Source organism: Mytilus galloprovincialis, chromosome 5, assembly GCF_965363235.1.
Source record: "Mytilus galloprovincialis chromosome 5, xbMytGall1.hap1.1, whole genome shotgun sequence".
NCBI classification, from domain to species: domain Eukaryota; kingdom Metazoa; phylum Mollusca; class Bivalvia; order Mytilida; family Mytilidae; genus Mytilus; species Mytilus galloprovincialis.
This window is the reverse complement of record NC_134842.1, coordinates 58,758,659-58,784,569: the sequence shown is the minus strand read 5'-3', so window position 1 is coordinate 58,784,569 and position 25,911 is coordinate 58,758,659. Positions and strand designations below refer to the sequence as shown.

Below are 25,911 nucleotides of genomic sequence, written 5' to 3'. Positions count from 1 at the left end.
CGAATTCTACGGAGTCCTTTATGGCCTGGCCAGTCTGTTTCAATTCCTTTACATATATCTTCCACGTTTTTGTCACTAGATCAATAATCTTCTTTATATCTAAAGACCCTTTCATTTCATTTAATTTGGATTTAAATGTCTGGAGCGTATTTTTGAAGTTGATAATTAGAGAAGAAGTTCTGTTCTTGAGATTTTCCTCTAAATTGTCTACAAAATTGTTTAAAATTTGTCCAAGTTTGTCAACAAGGTTTTCTAAATTGACAATGTCCTTCATGAGATTTATAGTGGTATTCGCTGAAGCTATATTTATTGGACTGGTTGTGAAAAAGGCAAACATGCGAACATGTGCATTAAATATCCAGTGTTTTAAGATAGGCACCGCCCCAAACGGATTTGCGTCCAACATAAATGAAACAAATATGCCCTCGGGATTAGCTTCAGTTCCGCAAAATGTCCTTTTTCGTGAACCTGGAAAAAACAAATATTGAATATGACAAACAAAATATGTTAACAACTTTCAAAATTCAGGCCAAAGGAAACTCGAAAGATGAGAGACATCAAAGTATGTTTCTGTAAATCTCATACGAAACGAGCGTCCAGTAATGGTTTAACCAATCCAGGCATATATCAGGGGTGCATTTATTGCTAGCAAACTGGTTTAAGTTTTGCAACAGTTTTCAAAACTTTTCATTTGTTTTGACAAACCAGTTTAGAACCTGGTTTAAAACTGAAACTGGTTTGATTGTTTATTGAGACAAAACGAAAACCAGTTTCGGAAACTTATCAAACCGCTCTCGGGGCGGTTTAGTAGTTTGGTTTCGAAAAAGAATATGGCGGAAGAAGTGCAGACGAACATGACGAAGCAGCTCAGTACATTTACTTTCCAGCAATGTGAACAAAAGTGGAAAAACTTAACAAAAATATTTCGTGACACTGTTGATCACAACCAAAAAAGTGGGAATGATGTAAAATAGAGCCCCTATTTTTGTGAAATGGAGGAAGCTTATGGGTACATGTACAAGGCAAATGTCAAACCTATCTTCACAATGAGCTAATCAATGCCATCAGCAGAATCTGTGACATGTGAGGATAGTGATGTAGAGTCTTTAAATGAAAGTAGTTTGGCAGAAGAGGGTAAAAGAAAGAAGAATGCAAGTGATTCAGATCAAACAAATAACCAGGGAAAGAAAGTAAAAAAAAGTAATGAAGTTTTGATGTTTTTGGAAACCATGAACGAGGAGTTTAAAGAAGAACAGAGAGGGTTGCTATCTGAAATAAAGGAACAGCATAAGGCAAAAATGGACTAAGAAGACCAAAAAATTCAGCTTATGTCACAGATTATTGAACATATGAACAAATAGACATACTACAATAATTGGATAGATTTAAGTTTTTTTTCTTTTTAACTTTATTATGTTTTTCTGAGTTGCAGCATTGTCAGAGTGACATATTAGTATTGCATTCCACTTTATTCTATTGTTAAAAATACAAATTTCATTATATGAAACTGTTTCATTGTTGAACACATATTGAAAAAAATATCAACTTTGTATATAATTTTTTTCCATCCAAGGAACAAAAAAAAAGCAGGGGCCTAGAACATGTTGAACTCCATGATCCCTAAAATTTGGCCTGAAAATAATCATTGAGTTTATATTACTGCACAGTGTATAGCTAGTCCTGCTAGTAGCACTGATATAAAATTGAGAATGGAAATGGGGAATGTGTCAAAGAGACAACAAACCGACCATAGAACAGACAACAGCAGAAGGTCGCCAATAGGTCTTCAATGCAGTGAGAAACTCCCGGACCCGGAGGCGTCCTTCAGCTGGCCCCTAAACAAATATACATACTAGTTCAGTGGTAATGGACGTCATACTAAACTCCAAATTATATACAAGAAACTAAAATTAAAAATCATACTAGACTAACAAAGGCCAGAGGCTCCTGGTCCATTCTTTATGTGCCTGTCCCAAGTCAGAAGCCTGTAGTTCAGTGGTTGTTGTTTGTTCATGTCTTTTTAGTATTTTGCTTTGTTAAGCTGTTAGTTTTCTCAATTGAATTTTTTCATATTTTTCATGTCTGGGCCTTTTATAGCCCAGTAAATGGTATGTGTTTATCTCTTGTTCAAGGCCGAACGGTTGCCTTAAATTACTTACATCCACTTTATTTGAACTCAGTGGATAGTTGTTTCATTGACAATCATACCACATCTTCTTATTTTTATAAAGTATTGCCTTTCTAACTCAGCATATAAACAGGGAAACAGTCAAATAACAGTACCTAGATAACATTGATAATACACAGTGACATGTTATGGACCAAAACATGAAAATAAACACAGAGTCATTCATCATCATGTGTGAAAAGCAGGCGATACAAAATAAAACAATACACTAATTAAGAATTGGAAATCTAAATTTGGCTAAAGTTTACAGTTAAAAAACAGATTACACATTTTCTGTTAACATGGTTAAGGGAGATAAGGCCACACTTAAAAATATTTTGGTTTACCCAAACCCTACCCAAAGGTTGAGACAGTGGGTAGGTAGGTAGGCATTTTCTTTTTTTTTCTTCAAAAAAAGAAATTGAAGTATCAGATGTTTATTAGTCTGCATGCCTATTTGATTAAAAAAAAAACTTCTTCAAATCAGGACAATAAAAGAATTTGAGTAGGCAGCTTTTTTCTGGGTAGGTAGCGTTTGGGCAAACAAACCTATTATTTATTATGGCCTAAATATGAGCAATATCTTTTTATCCCAGCATATCAACAATTGACTGACGTTTATGTTGTGCGGAAGGTCTTCTCCTTAAAAAATCTTGGAAATCATTGATCTCTTCATTGGCATTTAGTCCTTCTTCAATGTATTCATCAAAATCATCAAAATTGGCTAAACAAACTTCATGTAATGTGCAACAGCTGAGCACAAATTTTAACACTTAAGGCATATCTTCCATGTCAATGTATCTTAAACGCCTGAATCGACCTTTCAATGCACCAAAGGCTCTTTCGATACACATCCGACTCGAACTATGGATGTAGTTATAACATTTTTGTTCAGCCGAAAGGTTGCCAAAGTCTTTGAAAGGCGTCATTACCCACTGACTCAAAGCATATGCAGCATCTCCAATTAGATGGGTATTACCTGGGAACATTCTCTCTTTGTTATCAGATGCACTTGTAAACAGTGGCGAGTTTTTAAGAACTCGCGAGTCATGCACAGAACCTGGCCACCCACAATATAAATCTAGAAAATGTAAGTTTTTGTCACATACTGTTTGAAGTATTATAGAAGGAAACTTTTTTCTGTTGTAATATTGTTCACCATCCACTTTAGGAGTTTTGATGGGGATATGACATTGTGATCCATCAATCGCGCCTAAAACACCATGGAAACCTTTATGTTGAAAAAAACATGTCAACTGTCTCTTGCACTTTCATTCCAGAAGGCCATTTAACTAATGCAGGAAGCAAATCTGAACAAATAATTGAAGATGTTCGATGTATAATAGTATGAACTGTTGCTTCACATACACCAAAGCTGTCAGCTAATTCAGTCAAAATCTGTTGACATGATGCATATCTTATAAAAATCAGTAGCTGCTTTTCAATAGAAACTTTCATGATGCCACCCTTAAGACCCACCGCTAACTGAGGAGATAAGCTTAGAACTAGTGCATCAAATGTTGATCTGCTCATTCTAAAACGATTCTTATAGTCATCAGGTGTGTATTGGGGGATAACATTTTCAACATAATTTTTCACCCTGGCGATGTTTCTACGTTTAGCAGCCAAGCATGATACAACTGAGAAAACTAGCTTTCTTTTTGAGACACTCTTGTGAATCTGATAAAGCCTATCAATGCTGTCATCTTCTGTTTGTGTTATCAAGTCCTGTAGTAAAAGATATACTATGTATAGCCTGATGGGGGCTGGTCTGCATGGAAAGAATGGGCTAAATCCAATAACATGTCTTCACATTTTCAACGTTTATGTTCTTCCCGTTCTTACCTATGGAATTGACATTCTTCTTCCAGACAATAAACAATTAGAGCCACTATAGAAGTATTCTATCGAAAATCAATTAAACAGATCTTGTCGCTTCCCAACAACACGGCGGACGCAGCAATTTATACTATAGCAGGAGTTATACCACTCCAAGGCATTATACACAAAGCAGCCTTAAACATATACAACAAGATTTGTGGTATGGAATCATCCGTTGAAAAAGATCTGGCAGAAAGACAACTCTCGATATCCGGATTTAACTCCAAAAACTGGTTTTCTAAAATACGTTGCTTACTTGCACAATATAACCTACAATCAGCTCATGAACTTATACAGAACCCGGTCAGTAGATACAGATGGAAAGCAATTGTTAAGAAGGCAGTGGACAACGTTTGGTACGAACAACTCAGGACAAAAGTATCATTATTCAGCTCTCTTCGCAATTTATCTGCAAATAATATTCTATGGTACAATATTCATCCATGTCTGGCAAGTGTTGGTACCTCTGCACAAGATATTAGCCGCCTACAACCAAAATTAAAGCTATTAACAGGAACTTATTACCTGCAAAGCAATAAGGCTGCATTTAACCAGAATTCAATAGATCCAACTTGTCTTCTCTGCAACGAAAATTCAGAAACTGTTGAACATTTTATTCTAGATTGTAAACCTCTGAATAATATTCGTATACCATACTTGTATGAATTAGACTGCTTTCTTCGTAGCATTAAAAACTGTGATAAATGCTTTAACCTAACCAGCTTAGTAATAAATAAACAGCTTATTTTAGACCCAAGTAGATTATTATGCGCATGTGGCTGTAGATGCAAATGCATGGACAACTGCTTCAAAGTGGAGTATATAAATAGAAAACTGTGCTATGCGTTACATGCCAAAAGAAATGAACTTTTGAAAGCTCTACCGTCAAACAAACGAAAGGGCCATTGAATGTAGCCAGCATTCACCCCACGGGCGTAGATTTTTACTTTTTTGTTTACCAAAGACCCCTGTAAATATAGTCCTGTAAATATATATATTGTGAACTTTTAAACCGATTCTGAAAAGAAGTGCTCCTTTGAAGGAGGGAATTCCTTACACAGATACAGATACAGATATGGTTTCAACATTGTTCAAGGAAACCACCCATTTGTTTAAATGTGCCTGAACTGGGTTTATTTTTCAAACTAGTTCGATAAAATCTAAACTAGTTTTGGAAACCAGTTCAAAACCTTAAACTAAAACCAAAACCAGTTTTATTTGCAATAAATGTACCCACTATATTCATTACGAGTTCATAAGTTATGATCAACAAAAGAATTCCATTCGTTGAATGTTGATCGGAAACATTTGTTGCTAATTAACTTCGGGGTTTTGGTGTCGAATTTTAAAGATGGAAACCTTGATATATATTCTACACAGAACACCTGATGTACTTGAAGTAAGATCGATATTTATATGTTATTTTTATACTTTCAATTGGTTTCTATTGTGAAATTAAACTTTGTCGTAACAGTTGTTACATTATATGGTGTATTAGCAGTCTTTCTGAATCGATAAATAGTGTCTTCCTTACACGTTTGTTTGTCCTTTTTTTACAAGGTTGTGCTTAGCACTTGCGGTGTGCGGTTACCGAAATAGCAACGAGAGGTGTTATGTTTTAGGTAATTGCATACGTAAATATCGTCGGTGAATTATAGTACGGGTAAAGAATAATTCAGCAGCAGTACATTTCTGAAGATGTTGATAAAATGAAGTACACATGTATATAAAAACATATTCCTTTTTTTTTATTTGAAGGTTCATATGATTTTAATTTATGCTTTAACCCTAAATGTAAAATAAAAAAACTAATGAAGCAAAATTTAAAACTTGTAAAGTTAATATACTCGTTTATTTATAGGGGATTTGATATGAAGATAATTTTGTTTTCATATTCAAACATTTGAAAGACCTAATAACCTATTCACGACATTTTAAGATTAGTATACCTCCTAATGACATGTAAGCTTCCAGACTAGCTGCAATAATATTTTCAAAGTTCATCACAACGTGTCTCTTCAAGATATCAAATTCCAATCTAGGTATTGTAACTTCAGTCAACATTATTAAACTATTCCATTCTTCAACAAACAAACCTGTTAATAGCTGTAAAACATGGAAAAAACTTATATGTACAGGTGAAAATAAAATCAAGCAGATACCGATGATAATCATTTCATCAAATCTGAATGAGAACCATCAAGTTATATGCTATTTTCAGGGCCATTCGCAGTATTCAATCAATTGAGAAGTTACACTTCGAATATTTAAAAACAAAACAAAAAGTGTGTGCTGACAGCATATACTTGTTCATGTTATCAAAAACAAGTTTAATGTTGCTCAGACATTAGTTTATGTGTGTTGTAAACTGTTGTTTCTTTTATGCCATGGCGTTTTCGGCTTCTTTTTTATATACGCGTTTGAATGTTCCTTTAGTATATTATGTCTCTCTTTTCAGAAAAATATTGTCGGACGTATAACTTTAAATATACGCATTCTCACTTAGCTATACCTTGATGACAATAGTTCATCATTGACTTCTGTAAACAAAACAGTACATGATATATCATAAGTGTACTACATGTACATGTTTGCAGGCATGCATTTTAAATAGTCATGTTACATATAGGGCATTATATTGATATTGTTCTTGTATATTAAAACGCTAAAAAATTCTAACTAAATGCTGCAAAATAGATAAATCCTTTTTCAAAAATGACCGTGTTATTCGTGTTATTGGAAACAAGAAAAATATATCATTGAACCGTCAATTTGAATCTTAAAATGTAAGCTACATCTCCGGTCAATTCATTATTTTTTCATTAGAAAAAAAATAATTTAAAACACATCTAACTTCTTGACACACTATTTTACTTTACAGCGGTCCTTGATCCTGTCCATCTTATTATACAAATAGTATACAGGTTAGATGTGTAGTGTGAATATAAATGTTTTTGTGCATAATTGTTTTTACCTTAGACAAATCTGGAACGGATAGAAATATTTCAGCTTTACCAATCACATTTACAAGGAAGGAACTATTATGTGTCCAATCAATTTCAGTATTCAACCAAACAGAAGCTTCCGGTGATATTCTTAATAAAAAAATTGAAAACAACACGTTTAATAATTCTATGCGTCCGAAGCGCTTTTTAATAAAGTTATCAAGAAAAGAATATAAACGTAAAAACAGTTGAATATGTCATATAGAGTTTGATTATGAAAATGCAAAGGGTCACACACCAGGGATGGGCACGTTTACTGACAAATGTAATCAATTAATAATCCATAACATGAAGGTATTTTGTGCAATCGATTAATAATCGATTACTCAGATTTTTGTATGTAATTGATTACTTTATCAAAAGTAAACATTACTTTTCGATTACTGCCAATTACATGCTTCAATTTTTATTTAAATAATAAAGTCAGTTAAACACAATTATGTTGAGCAACATTTGTATAGTGGAAATTAAGAACTTTACACCAAAAACAGCATTTAAAGCATTGTTTCCAAATTATAAGTTGACAGTTGTTATCTAGATGGAATCTCTTACTGACGATCAGAATATTAAAAAAATCTTGAAATTTTGACTTTCAACAAAAATTAGAGATGACATCACATTCCATCAATCACCTATATATATATGTTTATGGTTTTTTTTTCAATAATTTTGCTTTTGTAAGCAGATGACTTAAGTTAGCTTTTTGTTTGTATTCAATCAAAGCAGGTATATTTTAGCATAGTTATTTACAATATTGGAAGTTTTCTCTGAAGAAAATATAAAACAGTAGAATCATTCATTAATGCATTAGTTCAGCTAATTTTAAAGATCAAAATTTATAATTATAATGACAGGTATGGTTGGATAACCATCCTAATTATAGGTTATAAAACTACTTATTGAAAATTATGCTTATAGGAATTTTAATACAAATAAGCTTACTACTTTAAGGGAGTACAGAACTTAACTTAAGACTCATTTCTTATCTAAATCTATTTTCTAATTTGAATATAAAAGGTGTTGACTTATTGACAAGCACATAAACCCATTTGTTTCAAAAGCTAGATACAAAATGTATAAAGTAAATTATGACAGGGTACCTGGTTGATCTTTATGCAGCTTGAGACAATAAATAGAAATAGAAAGGCAGTTGATAAACTCATATCAGTACTTCGAAGTGATAAATACCAGTCAGGGGACTTACTTAAATGAGTGATTTTCTTAATCACTGATTCAAGTAACATTATGTTCTGAAAGAATGAAAGTAAGGGTTGTCTGTCTTTAATAATCACTTATTTAAGTAGAACAATTTTATCACTAGACTAAGTGATTTAATTTTATTGTAGGTTTAAATATAGAATACTAATAATCCAGCGACTAATTATGTTGCTAAAATTATCAGAACCAACATCTGTGTTGTCTAGGATTACGAGGTCATGTCAGGTGATGACCTTGTACTGAATCTAGAATAATGACATAAAAATCACTTGTTTAAGTATCATTCCTCAATTTCCTTCCAAAAATCACGTCTTTAAGTACCGCTATTCTAATATCCCCTACTAATTTCAACACCCCCGAACAGTGAAATTTTTATCGCGAACAGTAGAATTTTATTACATAATCTGAAAGATGAAACCTTGAACTTTACAGGAAAAATACTCCCACTGCTGGGAAAAATCTGTTAGGAAAGTATCAGTTCGTTATTATAGCATTTTATCCACTAAAATAGAATTTGCAGCTAAATTATTGCACCAAAGGCATAAACCTTTCAACTTAAAAGAAGCAAAAAGTTCATTTTTTTCAATTTTACTAATGAAAAGATATTATCTAAACCTATTTTGTGTTTAAAATTTTGGTAAAACTACAAAATCACAATTTATGACAAAATTTCTAATTTGCTACTTAAATAAGTGATTTAAAAATCACTTATTTCGATAAGTCCCTTGACTTAATACATACATGTTTTCATTTGAAATAGGTTATATTTCATCAAACTATTTTACTAAAGTAATCGAAATGTAATGGAAAGTAATCGATGATTACACCATGATTTTTGCTGTAATCGTTTCAATTACAATTACAATTCTTCGATTACAGATTACTGTCGATTACTGGAAGAAATGTAATCAATTACAATCGATTACGATTAGAGATTACGATTACCCCATCCCTGTCACACACATACATACAAACGCGCGCACACACACACACAACACACACATTAAAACAAATGAAATATACTAGCCCTCTCAGTCATAAGCTTGACCTAGCAAGGTCATTATAAACATATAAACCATTTTTTCACTTGCTAGTATTTTAAGTTGAAATGTAAACAAACGTCCATTTGTGAAGTTGTTCACTGACGGCTGGACATATAGACTGACGGATAGACTGATGGACGGATGACTGAATGAAAAATATTTGAAAGCCTATGATGTCTAAGAACCAAAACAAATAAATAGCTATATAACCAAAAAGATACTTAAAAATAATCAAATCCAAAAAATATTAACGAGTTCAAGCCGTTGTTTTCCTCTATAAAATCAATATTTGAAAAACAGAAAAGGTTTGTTATTCAACAATAGTGGAAAAACAATCGTACAAAGAAGAAAATATTTTTAAAAAAAAAACGAACACCAATTAATAATTCAAATCGGAAAGTCCCTTATCAGATGGCAAAATCAAAACTTTCGGGTAAATTGTATCAAAACAATCGGCTAATTTTAATTTTCTTTGAATCGTTACAATATGCGACCTACATTTTAGTTTTAACTTTACTAGTGTGTTTTTCTCAAAGCCTTTCGTAACTTGGACTATCTACAGATATTGTTTCTAACATACATAGATTGCAAACATTTGATTTTTATCACTAACACCAGTTTTTCCCAGCCTCTTTCATATTGGATATTGATTGATTGGAATGTGCTTTTATAAAGTTTAATAATTCATTTTAGCGTAAGGACTAAATCGACCCAAAGCAAAGCCCTCTTTTCTTGACCAAATTTGCCTTTACCTAAGAAGATATAAGAAGATGTGGTATGAGTGTCAATGGGACAATTCTCCATTCAAGTCACAATTTGTAAAAGTAAACCGTTATAGGTCAAATTACGGTCTTCAACACGAAATATTGGCTCACATCGAACAGCAGGCTATACAGGGCTCCAAAAATTACTAGTGTAATACCATTCAAACGGAAAGTCAACGGTCTAATCTATATAAAAAAAGAGAAAAGAGAAAGACTTATAAACCAGATCAACAAACTATTAAACATCTTTGACTTTGGACAGGAGTAAACAAATGCAATATGTTTCAACGTTTTAATATTTACCTTTTTAAGGCCTTTCGGGCGGAAGGGTATTATCAGCTCTTCTACGTTTGTATTTGGGTTCTGCATTTGTTCTCTAATATCACTGAAGAGACATGATTTATCGTATGCACATCTAGTGTACAGTCGGTAAACTCACCTATGATTCACGTTTCAATGTTTCGCTTAAAATCTAAAACTTACGGGTATTGGAAAAAGTTGTCCCCGTTCCAAAGTCTCAGTTCTGTTTTTCTGTAGTGGACGTTGATATTGTTTGTTATTGATAAACCAATTCCACGGGGTCTCATACGTAAACCAACCGTTGATGCAAGATTTGAGAAAAATTCTATTTTTTCCAGAAAGCCTCTTGATTGAGGAGGCACCATTAGGAAAACAGTGCCAGCGTTATCTTGGCAAACATCAATAATAATACAGAATTTTTTACCAAGAAAAGGAGCTGGGACCTGAATTTGATTCCCGTAAATACTTAATGCAAATTTTGTACCAAAACGGAAAACACTATAAAAATGATTTGCTTTTGTTGGAGCACCTCTGCAATCGTGGTAATTATCTATTTGGCTTCCCGATATCAGATTCGTACGAAGGTCAGTCACTGAAAGTAATCCTGTTCCTGTCTTACTAAATCGAATCCATTCTGGCAATTTCCTATACAGATCATCAAACACTGAAAGCAAAAACGAACCCGAAGATATAAAGTCATGAATATCTTTTGGAGTTACTTGAAACGAAAAGCATTGACTAGTATGTCTGTTATATTGTTGTGTTCCTTCAGATTCTGTAAACCTCAATGAACCTAACACAAGTTGGAAACCAGAATTTGATGTAACTACCTCAAGACCTGATAAGGACACTGGCATTGAAAAACTGTTTATCTCCATGAACACAATGCCGAACGTATAAACGATACTAGAGTTAGTATTTAGTTTGTACCATGATGACGTAGATGAAAGTTGTAATTTTTGGTAACTGTCAGCTTCTATGCATAAAGTTAACTCAATAAAATCACATCCTCGAGGAAGTAGTCGACGTGAAATCCTATGGGTTTCGAAAACAGTGGGTCGATCTGATGTGTTATTTCCTGAAAGAGATAAATATGTCATGTAATTAGGATTTTGTCATGGATAAGGCAATCATGATACTGTCAGTGTCAGACATTTAAAGTATGTAATCCTCAATTAACCCTCATGTATGTAAACAATTCATACTAGGATAAAATTGTGTACGCCATACGCGCGTTTCGTCTTCGAAAGACTCACCAGTGACGCTCGAACCAAAAAGATAAACATGACAAATCGGTTTTTAAATTTTCATGAAAAACAAATAAAAGCAAAATATTTTTTCGAATACAGCATTTACCTATACAAGTGAAGCCATCTTTATCTAGGACGTTCCCATTTTTACATACACATTGGAAGGAACCAACAGTATTGACGCATGTATCCTCACAACCACCATTGACAAAGATACACTCGTTTATGTCTGAAACATAATAGAAATATATATAAAGCATTCAGATAAAAGTTTACTTTTTCATCGAAAGAGGCAACATTATTTAAGTTGTGTTCAAAACTCGTATGACCATTTATGAATACATGTTTGTATATCACAAACAAAGCCATTACCATGAATTACAAACAGAGAGACACCGGTAACGGTCACATTCTAAGTGTCTCTTGCGTTGAATTCTTTCCTCACTAAGCAAAATCCACATTCTAAAGAACTTCTGAATAATTTCAAATCTCGGTCTTTTTCTGAAATTAGTTCGAACAAAACTTTCGATTTTTAACCCTGTATACCACCATCCCCATGTGAAATTATACTTTTGAAAACACTTTGAACGACAAAATCATTCTATATTGACGTTTACATTCTGACGCCAAACACGCGACTATTAGCAATGAATGTGGTTGTTAAATTTGATAGATGCTTTTTGTGCATCTTTGTTAAATATTTATCTGGTTTTTTTTTCTAATTTAAATTGTGACACAGTGATGACTGCTGTACTCCAATTTTGACATTTTACCTATAATGTCTGTTTTGTTCACGAACCGTTGTAAATATAATGGAATTTGATGTTGCTGTCATACAAGTGAGAGGTTTCGCGCTATAAAACCAGGATCAATCCACCATTTTCTACATTTGAAAATACCTGTATACGACCAGGAATATGACAGTTGTCCATTTGTTTGATGTGTTTTATCTTTTGATTTTGCCATTTGGTTAGTGACTTTCCTTTTTGAATTTTCCTCGGAGTTCAGTATTTTTGGGATTTTACTCACTCAAACTTGTTTCGATAATGAACAGAAAATAATCAGTTATTTTTCTGATGGTTTAATACCTATATAAGACGGGGAAGCATGTCTCTCGTCATCGTTTCTTTATTACGTAATGGTTACTATTGTAAATATCTCCCTACCCATCAGTTATTTTTGGTACGCGTCAGTCGTTAAGTATAGTCATTATGAATTGGTGTTATGAATATCACTACTTAGTAACATCATTGTAATCTTATGCAGATAAAACACACAAAAAATATCGTTATGGGAAGCATTTTTTTAATTTCAACTCGAGTTTTCAATTGCAGTCGTTCTTCTAAATAATCCTGCTGAAAGAATTTCTGTGAAAGGAGGACACATTCAAATGCAGCGTTACAGGTACCGGCATTTTCTTATGTTGAAAAAAGCGCAAGCAAACATTCTTCACAACATCAATTGTTAACATCTTGATTTTATAAGACAGTTTGTCGATTATTCTATTAGTTTGTCCCGTTATCTTGCAGGATTGAACTTATAACTTTAACTATACATAACTAGATAGTACAAAATACAATGTGAATTACAGATTACAGTTACTGTCGTATCGATCGTGATCTTTCTTCGTCCGTCGTCTATACATGGATTTCATAGTCTTCTATAATATGCCGAGGAATCTTAGAAGCAATTCTAACAACAGACAAATCATTTTAACCTTGGTCCTGCAGAATAAAAATAACACTTGTATGCGTCCGATGCGCTTTTTTTTTTATTTATCTTCATCACAAACGCTCAAAACCAAAAAGTTGAAATCCGGATGGATAAATACCGCTATAAGACCTAAGAGATTTTAAAGTAATAGCCATACCATTTATAAGGTTAACTTTGCATGGGGGATTTGTTAACATTAAAGGTTATCTGAATATCTTAATATCAGAAAAATAGCTAAAACTATAAATTATTATATGATTGTAGTAGTTGTGGTTCTTAATAACAAAATTGACACGGAGTTAGTTGAAAAAAAAAACTAAATGACAAACAATTGATTTTCTTAATATAAAATTGTTTTATTATCATTCATGTTCAATTTCTTAGACGCCATTGAAAAGATTTTGATTTTAAAATTAAAAATATGATTAATACAGACCATTTTCGCAATGTTTTCCTTCGAATCCAGCCGCACAATTACACCTATAAGACCTTATGTAATCAATACAGCTTCCACCATTTTGACAGTTGATTCCTATGCAATCGTCAATATCTACAAAATATATAATTTTAAGCTACAAGTATTTAGATTGTAGTTTCTTTTCATTTTGACCCAAATTGATTGATTTTATGTCACAATTACGTAAGTATCTAAGAAACATATTCAAACAATTATTGATGACAAACAGAATATGTCACAATCGGGTTTTTTAATTTTTCACAAATTTAAAAACCTCGAATTATCCCATGTGATGCGACTTCACCAAGTAGAAAGTCCTGATTTTCACACAGTTAAATTCTCAATTTTACTTGACAAACATTTTCCTCCTATTCTCAGAATAAGACCTTAAGTTATATACTTACATGAGCAACACAACGGGTACCACATATGCAGCAAGATCTAATTTCCATTTGATCAGTCTTTCGTTTTCTATGGTGTGTTTAGTATATTGTTGGGTTTGGTTTTTTTTGGTTTTTTTTCATTTTTTGCCAAGACGCTGTGAGTTTATTTAAGTATTTACCTGCACATGTATTGCCATCTGTACCCAGCTTAAAGCCTGGTCTACAACTGCATTGATAGGAACCAGCGGTGTTAGTACACAACTGAGAACACTTAGACTGTCCGTGGCATTCATCAACATCTGAAAAGTCAAAACAACTAGTGCATTGAAAGTAAGTTCGTCTAATGCGCACATAAGGAAAACATTATAAGGCTAAAGATTTGAACTGAAGAATTCATTTTTTGGTAAATACAAGATAAAATATTAGAAACAATCACCTTCGCAAGTCTGTCCATCGTTTGCGAAACGATAACCCTTTCTGCACTGACACGAATATGTCCCATGCTCGTTAATACAAAGTTGGTCACATCCACCATTGTTTAATGCGCATTCGTTTATATCTGAAAATGATAGAAAGTAAATGAAATGTCTTCGTTCAATTTATGATGCAATCAATAATACAAGTCTGTATTAAAATTCAAATGAAAGTCTTTTTGAAAATGATGCATGCATATAATTTATTGAATATTATATGCTAAAACTTGATTTTATACATTTAAAACTTACATAAAATCTAATATCATTTAATATGTGGTTTAACTTTCAAATACACAACCTGTTATCGTTTAGCATAACGACAAAAATTATTCTTCGCCTTCCGTTAAAGGAGAACAGGGAAATTTATTATGTCAAGGACTAGTACAGAGTAAACTTTTTGAACATAGTAATGAACATATTACTGAAGGCTCATACAATCGCGTTGGTTAACGCATTTACATCCAAAAAAGGTTATCTTTAATTATTTCAAATTTGAGACAAAACAAAAAACTCTAACAGTGTGCAGTACTTAAAAACATATATATTACGATAATCAAATATAAATATGACCATTACCTGAACATGTTTTTCTATCGTTGAGAAGATGAAAGCCTTTTTTGCACTGACACGTGTAAGATCCTGCAGTGTTCTTACAGTCGTGGGAACATCCAGCATTATTTACCAAACATTCGTCATTATCTAAAGAAAAGATCCATCAAAAAGTTGTATCGCCTATGTCTTTTGATAATAATATAGAAGGATACAAATTTCATAAAATTATTGTTGAGTTTCATTCTTACATCAGAGTAGAGGGGTTCCGATATCTGTGTGTAAGCTTGTCAAAATTTACAGGATAAATATTAATGAAAAATAAAACGATAGAAGTTTTGTACAACTTTAGTATAATGAATTTCAATAAAATGAATCTTAAACTTTCTAGAATGACCAACGTAGATACAAGTATCTTGTCTTAGGGAGGGATAAATCCTACTTTGTCAAGGATCACTATGATTCGCACAAAAACTTTTCTGAAACTGATATTATCAAGATGCTTGATTTCTTGATTGACAACATATTTGTTACGTTCGGAGGACGTGTTTTTTAACAGACTGTCGGCATTCTAATGTGAACAAACTGTGCCCCTCTACTTGCCCACTTGTTTCTTTATTATTATGAGGCTGACTTCATGCAGGAACTTCTTAGGAAGAAAGATAAGAAGTTAGCACTATCCTTTAACTCTACTTTTCGCTATATAGATGATGTTCTTTCACTAAATAATTCAAAATTTGGTGACTATGTGGAACGCATCTATCCAATCGAGCTAGAGATAAAGGATACTACAGATACAGTTAAGTCGGCCTCATATCTTGACTTACATCTAGAAATTGACAATGAGGGTCGGTTGAAAACAAAACTTTACGACAAAAGAGATGATTTCATCTTTCCAATTGTAAACTTTCCATTTCTAAGTAGCAGCATTCCAGCAGCACCTGCATACGGGGTATATATCTCCCAATTGATACGATATTCCCGTGCTTGCATTTCCTATCATGATTTTCTTGATAGAGGGTTGCTGCTCACAAGGAAGCTATTAAACCAAGAGTTCCAAATGGTGAAGTTGAAATCATCCCTTCGTAAATTTTACGGACGCCATCACGAGTTGGTTGACCGTTATGGAATAACCGTATCACAAATGATATCGGATATGTTCCTTACGTCGTAACTACAATCCCCTTCCCTTTCCTGAATGTGACCTACCGAATTAGACTATTTACCGGATTTTTTATCACATAAGCAACACGACGGGTGCCGCATGTGGAGCAGGATCTGCTTACCCTTCCGGAGCACCTGAGATCACCCCTAGTTTTTTGGTGGGGTTCGTGTTGTTTATTCTTTAGTTTTCTATGTTGTGTCGTGTGTGCTGTTGTTTGTTTGTCTTTTTCATTTTAGCCATGGCGTTGTCAGTTTGTTTTAGATTTATGAGTTTGACTGTCCCTTTGGTATCTTTCGTCCCTCTTTTCTGTCATTAAGGATGTACACCTCTGAGGAGCCAAAAATTTCTAGAATTAAACTTTTTTTTCGTAACCTGGTTTTTGGGTAAATAAGACTGTTAAAAAATAATTGGTGAAGAAAAAAATCACATGATGTGGCACTTCTTTTTTTGCTACGACCTTTTGAAAATACCCAATTTTGATGATTTTCCCATTTTTCATAATTTTTTACCTATTTTTGGCCTATTATCGTGAAAAAAATCACAGTCCCACAATTAAACTTTTTCTCATACTTTAAGTAAAGATGCAGTGGCCCAATCTGCATAAATTTAACTTAAAAAAACTATAGGTAGGTGTTAATATAAGAAAGTTTTATCATATCCTGATGCTTTTTTGTGTCAAATTTACCAGGCTGTCAATTTTGTAAATTTGTGATTTTTCTCATTTTTAAGAACAAAATGCATAATATTTCAACATTTTTGTTATAAATGATTGAAAAAATAAATATCTAAGAAATTTCAAAAGACAAAAATGATATGGGATGTACATGATTCTTGTAAAATCACTTTTTGTACCCCTCGCCCATTTTCTCAAAATTTTGCTAAAAAGACTGACTTGATTGGTCGTAAAATTTGAAAACTGGATTACTCAAAAACTATTCATTGTAAATACACCTTTTTTTCACAGAATTATGTTTGATTATAAAATTTTTAAATTCATTGATAGTTTCCACTTGTATCACATGTTTTGGAAATAATTGCAGAATGAGATTTCAACGAGACTGAATCGTCAGAAGAATACATCCTTAAACATGTGAAATTATTTGTTTTCAAAATGCAGTGTTAAAGGTCTTAAGAACCATGTGTTGTCAGCTAACGACAAGCAATACATACATATGTATTTGGGAACGGACAACACAACATACCAGAACATGTTTTCTTGTCATTTTCGAGAGAGAATCCTTTCCTGCAGCGACATCCATATGAGCCAACAGTGTTTACACAGATTTGACTACAGCCTCCATTATTGGTTGAGCATTCATTTATATCTGTTAAGAAGAAACTTTAGTATTAATTATTATTATGGAATTTGCAAAATTTCTTGTGCTTGAAATTTTTAATTAAATCCATGTTTATTCTGTACTTTAATGTTCTGTGCTGCGCACAACACATTCTATTACAAAGAAGATAGTACATTTTCAATAGAATGAACTGTGCAGCGCACAACACTATCTATACAAAATGCATTGTATGGAAAGTATTAATAAACAGCTGCGCCATGAGCGCATGATACGCCCGACGTCTAGTGTGAAAGTTTTATGCAGTTTCATCAATAGTTTCTGAGAAAGTTTTAAGCAATTACCATTTATTGCTTTTGAGACACGGCGGGACATGTGAACCCCACCCTGTGTTTTTTTACAAATATCACTAAAATAAAATTTTGAATCAAACTAAAAAGTATAGAGATCTTTAGATTAATATAACAAAGAAGTGTGTACAGTTTCAAGCAATAATCATAAATTGTTTTTGAGATACGGCGCGACATGTAAAAAAACCTCCCCTTTTTTACAATCAAACCAAAAAGTTTACAGATCTTTAGATTAATATAACAAAGAAGTGTGTACAGTTTCAAGCAATAATCATAAATTGTTTTTGAGATACGGCGCGACATGTAAAAAAAACCTCCCCTTTTTTACAAAATACTCAATAACTCAAAAATAAAATTTTGAGTCATCACCAAAAAGTATACAGATCTTTAGATTAATATAACAAAGAAGTGTGTAAAGTTTTAAGCAATAATCATAAATCGTTTTTGAGATACGGCACGACATGTAAAAACCCCCTCCCCCTTTTCTACAAAATACTCAATAACTCAAAAATGAAATTTTGAATCACCACCAAAAAGGATACAGATCTTTAGATTAATATAACAAAGAAGTGTGTAAAGTTTTAAGCAATAATCATAAATCGTTTTTGAGATACGGCACGACATGTAAAAACCCCCTCCCCCTTTTTTACAAAATACTCAATAACTCAAAAATGAAATTTTGAATCATCACCAAAAAGTATACAGATCTTTAGATTAATATAACAAAGAAGTGTGTAAAGTTTTAAGCAATAATCATAAATCGTTTTTGAGATACGGCGCGACATGTAAAAAACCCTCCCCCTTTTTTACAAAATACTCAATAACTCAAAAATGAAATTTTGAATCATCACCAAAAAGTATACAGATATTAAGATTAATATAACTAATTAAAAAACACACCCCTGTTTTAGTTACAAAGTGCCGTAACTCAAAAAGTTTAAATCTTATTTTCACCAAAAAGTATACAGATCATTTGACCATCATAAAAAACAACTATATCAAGTTTCATGAAATTTAGATAAGTCGTTCTCAAGTTACGGTGCGACATGTTTACGCCGGACAGACAGACGGATGGACAGACAGACAGACAGACGGACGGACGGACGGACACCGGACATTTGTATACCATAATACGTCCCGTAAAAATTTTGACGGGCGTATAAAAACCTCTCAAAACATTATAATACCAAATAAACATGGAATCAATATGAAAATTTCAAGCACAAGAAATTTTGCAAATTCCATAATTAAAAATAATTCCAAGTTCAAATAATAGCCTGTTTATTACCAAAAGTGAAAACATTTGACACAGTGAAATAATACTTTTTTTCCGGAAGTGATCAATGAGGACTTTCTCCTCATTTTTTTTTTTTAATTTTATTTAGTTTGTTCAATCCCCCTAACTACATTAATAGCTAAGAAAACGTCATTCGGAAACCATGTCGTCTAAACATACCAGCACAGGTTTTTCTATCGCCTCGTAGTAAAAATCCTCTTCTACAAGAGCATCGAAATAAACCATGTGTATTTGTACATATTTGGTTACAGCCTCCGTTGCCATTAGTACATTCGTTGATATCTACAAATATAACAAATTATCTGTATTTATCAAGGTTATTGAAAATTACCTCAATCTTATATATTCATTGCTGGACCAATACCCAGCAGTCTTAAAAAAAATATCCGATAAGTTGATATCAAAACATTGTAAAGTCAATAAAGGTTACTGAAGTATATGCTTTTGCACAAGACAACTAAAGTTCAATATAACACTGACTCTATTCTTGTTAATAGTTCATGTTAAACCTTTGCAATTAATTTTTAAATATCAAATTAAAATAAAAAAAACTAGTTGTTATTTGAACCAGCTATAATGTTAATGTGTGCAAGCATTATGTGAAAAAAGTATGGTGAACTATCTAATTTCATGAATACCAAAGGAAATATATCGGTAGCACTATATGTCCAAGTCACTTAAGGGCTTAGAAACTACATATAAAGCAAGAATAACATGTCACTACAAAACGGATTTATAAAACTTGCTATTACAAGCAGCAAGGACAATGGGTTCAAGGATAACATACCTCTGCAGTACGGACTGGAGAACCCTCGTTTACATGTACAATAATTAGGCCGTGTGCATGTTCCCCCATTCGGACATGTTGTTGATCCGTGACATACAGCTATGTTTTATAAAAAGCAAAATTAATGACAAAAAAACCATCACATAATATATAATGTAAAATCTTAAAAAGAATTGAATCAGATCACAATTTTTCTAAACAATTATGCTACTTTCATTATGTTCTTTTTGTCTAAAATGGAAGTGGATTCTTCTTGTAGAAAATTATCTAACAATTTTTTACATTACAAATAAAATAAAAAGATGTGTTATGATTGCCAATGCGACAACTCTTCACCAGAGACAAATACAATAGACGTATATGGTTCATTAGGATCCGTATTTGATTGGATGACAATAGCCTTGAGCACTTCAATGTCAAATTTTATTTCCGTAATTATAAAATACAACAGCTATGACTCTACGTGCTATCAGTGACAGTTTTTAAATGATGCACAGAAATGCAAACGAAGAGCTTGATACAACTCTTGATTGCATGATTGTAGCATAAAAAAGTAATTATAACAATTGAATAGTTGTACAGTTTGTAAAAGCGTTGAGCATGCGCACATTTCCAGAATGAAGCGCTTCCATCCAATAAAATTACAAAAATGGAGCATTCAATTCTTAAATGAAATTACTATTCAATTTACTAGTCTTTTTGTAACCTGTTTAGTTTTTTATAAACATCTTTCATGATTCTACAATGTCTGCATTTTTGCATTCCCTTTAATAGAGTCTACATGTGTATGTGTATAGAATTCGCCCCATTCCGGACTATTTACATTAAGGAAACCAAAAGTCATTAATTAAAAATCCTTCTTCTTTTCAAATAGTTTATTTTCAATCTACAGAATACATATCAAACTTAAGATATACGGTTAGGTTACCCTGTCCAAACAGATAAAGGTGTATAGATATGCAAATATATAGATGTATTCAAAAGTTTCCAAATTCATGAATTATCAAATATAAGCCAAATTTTCATTGAAATATATAAATCACTTGATCACTAATGCAGGAGTTCCGCAAGGCTCTGTACTAGGTCCCCTACTATTTCTTATTTATGTAAATGTCATAGCTGATAATTTGAAAAGTCTTACTCGATTGTTTGCTGATGATACATCTCTTTCTTATTCCAGCAATAACCCTTACATATATATATATTTATGAGAATAAAGTGAACAATGCCCCACTTGTTGGTCAAGTATCTAACTACGGTTTGCGAAACAGTAATAATTATGTAGTTCCAGGTTATAGACTAGACATAACTAGAAAACCCTTTTCCCCATCCACTACTATTGAATGGAATAGCCTTTACCCCGACATACGTACGTCCAAAAATATAAATATTTTTAAACGAAAGATGAAGTCCAAATTGATACAGCCACCTTCCTATTTTAGTTGTGGGGATAGAAAACTTAATATCATTCATACACGTTTGAGAAATATGTGCAGTTCTTTTTAAATTAAGATTTACATCGTGTTAATATTAAATCCAGTCCCGCATGCAGCTGTGGCCACCCTGTTGAAGATAGTATACACTATTTTTTATATTGCGCTTTTCACAACAAAGCAAGAGAAATACTGTTTTCAAAATTAGAAAGATATGCTATATCCATTGAGCTTCTATTAGCTGGTGACGGTGACCTTTCTTTTCAGCAAAAAAAAGACATTTTTGAGTTCTTACAATCTTGTATCAGAATAACACAAAGATTTAAAACAATCAATTTACATTCTAAATTTCTACTTTACAACCCTTCACTCCAGTCCAGTTTGTTTTTTTTTTTGTTATTATTCCTTATTATATTGTTGTTTTTTTTTTTGTTTTTTTTTCTAATTTTCGTTTGTAGTAAGTATTACATGCATTCCTATTATGTTTTTTCGTCATTATCTAATGTACTTTGTGTTTATATTTATATTGGGAGAGGACGTCTCTAAGGTTGCTATAACTGGTGTCCAATCCCTTTTGCTACTTTTGCAAATAAAATATGTTTAAACTAAACTTGATTCATCCATGAAAAGGTAAAATATATTAACGTTTGCAGGTCATATTGCATCGCTTTACCTTACATTAATAGAAAAAAAATCACACCTTTATAGATAAAAGAAGCTAATCATTTTTTGGTACAGTATTTAGCATGTATGTTAAAAGTTGAATGACTGAGTTACACAAAAAGTGAAAATGCCAAATCACCATACCCTGAGAACATGAAGACCCGACATATCCAGTACAGCAACGGGCTTGCCTACATCCTGCGTAATATGTATAGAGTTGTTGTCTGAAAATAAAACGTGGCAAGGTGTGTATCACATGCATTTTAATAACATCTAAATGCTTATCACAACTGATCACCGAACGTTTCTAAGCATGAGCAACAAGGGCACCATGGTGGTGTAAATAATTGAACATGGGCTGCACTTGCCGTTCTGTAGGTCGATGGTTCACTTTGTTTTTCTCTTGAAGGGTTCGTGTTATTTTGCTTCATTTAGACACATTGAACAATCGAATTTAGAAGAAGTTAAAGCCATTTTACTCTCTATAATTTACAAGTTTGACGCATCAGTGCCCCGATGGATGCAACATGTATTGCAAGAACCGCTTACGCTTCCAGTGTACCTGAACTCACGCAAGATTTTTAATCAGGTTTGTGTCGCTCATGGCTAATTTTCTATTTGCTTTTCGTTTATTTTTATACTTTGTAGAAAGATGTTTGTTAAGGTTATATTTTGTCTTGTTAATTTGATTAAAGGCTTGCTTAGCTTGTACTCGTGTATTAATCAGGAATTTATCTTTTATTAGTACTTGCTATTGTTAATTATTGGAATCCCAAACGGTCTTTCAGATTATCCTGAAACACACATTATACATGCATACTCCAAGTAGCATGTATCGCTCACCTGGTATGTTTGCAAAAAATATATATGTCGTGTACATGTTATTATTTTGTACACGTTATTACTTGTACAAACAGTTTGTACAAGTAATTACTTGTATGATGCCATCATACAGATTATTACTTTACAAATACAATTGTACAAGTAATTACTTGTCCAATTTTTATTGAGAAAAAGATAATAACTTGTACAAATCATTATTCCACCTTATCCTATTTTTTGTATACAAAAAAACTTTTCCTTTAAACAAATAATTTATAATAAGCGCAATAGTATAAACTTGTAACATGTTAGTAAATTTTATTTGATAAATATGGTAGCCAATTTGTACAGTTTAATAGGGTATTTAAGCATAAAAATTGAAAACATCAAATAAAAGAAAGTTCATGATGAAATAAATAAATAGTGAGATGACAATAAAGTCTTCTAATAATTCAGTATTCACATGTGAAAGATAAAGATATACTTTAAGTAATGTAAAGGAAGCCAAGTTAAGTTCCAAAAAGACAGCACTTCAAAAATAATTCTTAAGATGGAATGATGTTTTGAATGTAGCAGAAATTATTTATTATTGTATAGTTGATCAACTTTACCCTCTGATTAGAACAGCACACTCTGGAGTTAACATTGGTCATGGGGGCATACAAACAATAATTATAAGGAGTTAAAAAAAACACCACAATTTGCCAATACATGTATAAGCAGAGACATTATCCCGATTTTCACTCAGATGTGCGAATATTTTGAAAAAGGTCGCTCCTCCTATCATTACTACAGTCTTTAATCCTAGTAGCTGAGTCAAAGTCAAAGATTTTCTCTCTGTATGGTAGACCATGTTGATTATCAATCATTTACTATCAGGATCACTGTATCAAATTCAGTGGACTGCGCCCGTAAAAGGCAAAGAGAGCAGCAGAAGTGGCTTACCAACTCACTGACATTGTTTTTACTTTTTGGAGCTCCACATATCCTGCATAGTGATACTTATTGGGAATTTCTTCTTTGGTCAGAGCTTTAATTTATGCATGATAGACAACTTCCCCCTCAAAGTCATGTGTCCATAAGAATATAGAACGCTGACACAAAGAGTATGATGATTTCTTGATCACACGAGAACAACTGACAATGGTCTGAATGATTAAGAATTGTGCAATTCTATATTAAAAAAAACAAGTAAATAAATAATTATATTTAAAACCCAACTGTAAGAGAACAATTGAATAATTGTTTCCATCCATTGAAAATATAAAAAATAAAAATAATTGGAAGAAGATTTTTATTTTATTTATTCCTTTCAATGACTCTGTCACTTGGCACTAGTAGTCCGTATTTTAGTGGCACCTAGTTAATTGGCATAATATGCTCAAATTGTCATGTTTGCTGAAGTTATTACTTAAAAAGCAGATGGAAGGAAGAAACAAATAAAACTAAAAGATAGCGAGTTGTACAAGTTATTATCTTTTTCTCAACAAAAACTGTACAGGTTATTACTCGTTCAATTATATTTGTACAAGTAATAACTTGTATGATGGCATCATACGAGTAATTAGTCTTACAAAGTTTTTGTACAGGTAATGACCTGTACAAAATAATAAGATGTACACGACATATACAAATGGAAACTGAGACAAGTGCTTGTGACTATTCAAAAAACTTACGGTTAGCCGATGTTCAGTACTTCAGTACTTTGATTATCTTTTTTATTACCTGTATCGAGTGCATCTTTTCCATTTAAAGGCTCCACAACGTTTGTGATACTTTTCAGTTCTGTATCCAGTTTTTCGACATTTCGAATAATAGTAACAAAAGCCGCTTTCTGACAGCCTGTAATAAAAAAAAAAGTATGCGTAATCTCTCAAGGAAGACAAGATTAGTGTTTCCTGTTGTCAAATACTAGCACCGGAAATTGTAATGTTTATGCACTAGGTATGGACAATCCCCAAAAACACATCAGTAAATACACTGTAATTTTAGTGTAAATCTAAATGTTAATAAATGGAACACTGCTTGAACGCTTTTTTGTAACACTTTTTGAACGTGTAATGGTGTTCCAATTTTTTACACTAGTGTTCATCAATTGAATGTGTGGTGTTCAGTTTTTAATGACTTTGTGTTTCATTTTTGAACACTTGATGTTAGAGACTTTAACATTAGTGTTCAACGATTTAACGTGTCCGAATGTTCAAAATCTTAATACGTCGACGCGTTCAACAGCCAAGTAACACTTTTGGAACACACAAAACATGTTTAAAACCAAGATGTTAAGATCCAGAACACCAGATGTTAACATTCAGAACAGTTGACGTAGGTGTTCAAAGTGATGGTGTTCAAATGTGGAACATGTTCTATTTTCAAGCGTACATAATTTTCCATAAGTACTAAACTTAATTAAACTGTTATAAAAACTATATTGAATCAGGCAAAATATAACAATAAAACATAATTTAACAAGTAATTCTTTATATAATCAAATGAGCATATATGTAAGACATGTAAGAAAAGTACACAAGAATACCTTATGATATCACAAGTAACAGACAGTGAAATCACATTATACATAATGTTTTTAAACTGACTTTAATATATCACAAATAAGTATTTACCCCTACATGAAAAGATAGTTGCTACATCATGTGTATCCTAACCAAAAAAGCATGTCATGTGATAAGTAGATAGTTTATGATATAGATATTTGTCACAATGAAAGTTTAAAATTTGCAAATTCGAACATTTCTTGTACGATCACATACAATGTACGCTCCACTTTTCAGTGCATCCTCACGTAAAACTATCAACTGGGTGGCATTTTATGTGTTGTAATCAACTTCCAAATGTCAAAGTCCTCCAGAACAAGTAATGTCTATGAGCCTATATA

The 25,911-nt window shown here is 32.5% G+C and overlaps 1 protein-coding gene across 1 annotated transcript in view; it reads right to left on the bottom strand.

Moving 5' to 3' along the window:
* Positions 1-11,747: 11,747 nt before the first annotated feature.
* Positions 11,748-25,911, bottom strand: part of LOC143076138 (uncharacterized) — a 30,753-nt gene continuing 16,589 nt past the window's right edge. The window contains exons 2-12 of the mRNA XM_076251803.1: positions 24,744-24,860; positions 22,341-22,420; positions 20,101-20,199; positions 19,473-19,595; positions 17,574-17,696; positions 15,234-15,356; positions 14,618-14,740; positions 14,361-14,480; positions 13,778-13,891; positions 13,218-13,352; positions 11,748-11,857 (exon numbers count right to left, since the gene is read on the bottom strand). Of these exons, the coding sequence (XP_076107918.1) occupies positions 13,336-13,352; positions 13,778-13,891; positions 14,361-14,480; positions 14,618-14,740; positions 15,234-15,356; positions 17,574-17,696; positions 19,473-19,595; positions 20,101-20,199; positions 22,341-22,420; positions 24,744-24,860 (1,039 nt within the window). The 3' untranslated portion in view covers positions 11,748-11,857; positions 13,218-13,335. The remainder of the gene's footprint in view (positions 11,858-13,217; positions 13,353-13,777; positions 13,892-14,360; positions 14,481-14,617; positions 14,741-15,233; positions 15,357-17,573; positions 17,697-19,472; positions 19,596-20,100; positions 20,200-22,340; positions 22,421-24,743; positions 24,861-25,911) is intronic.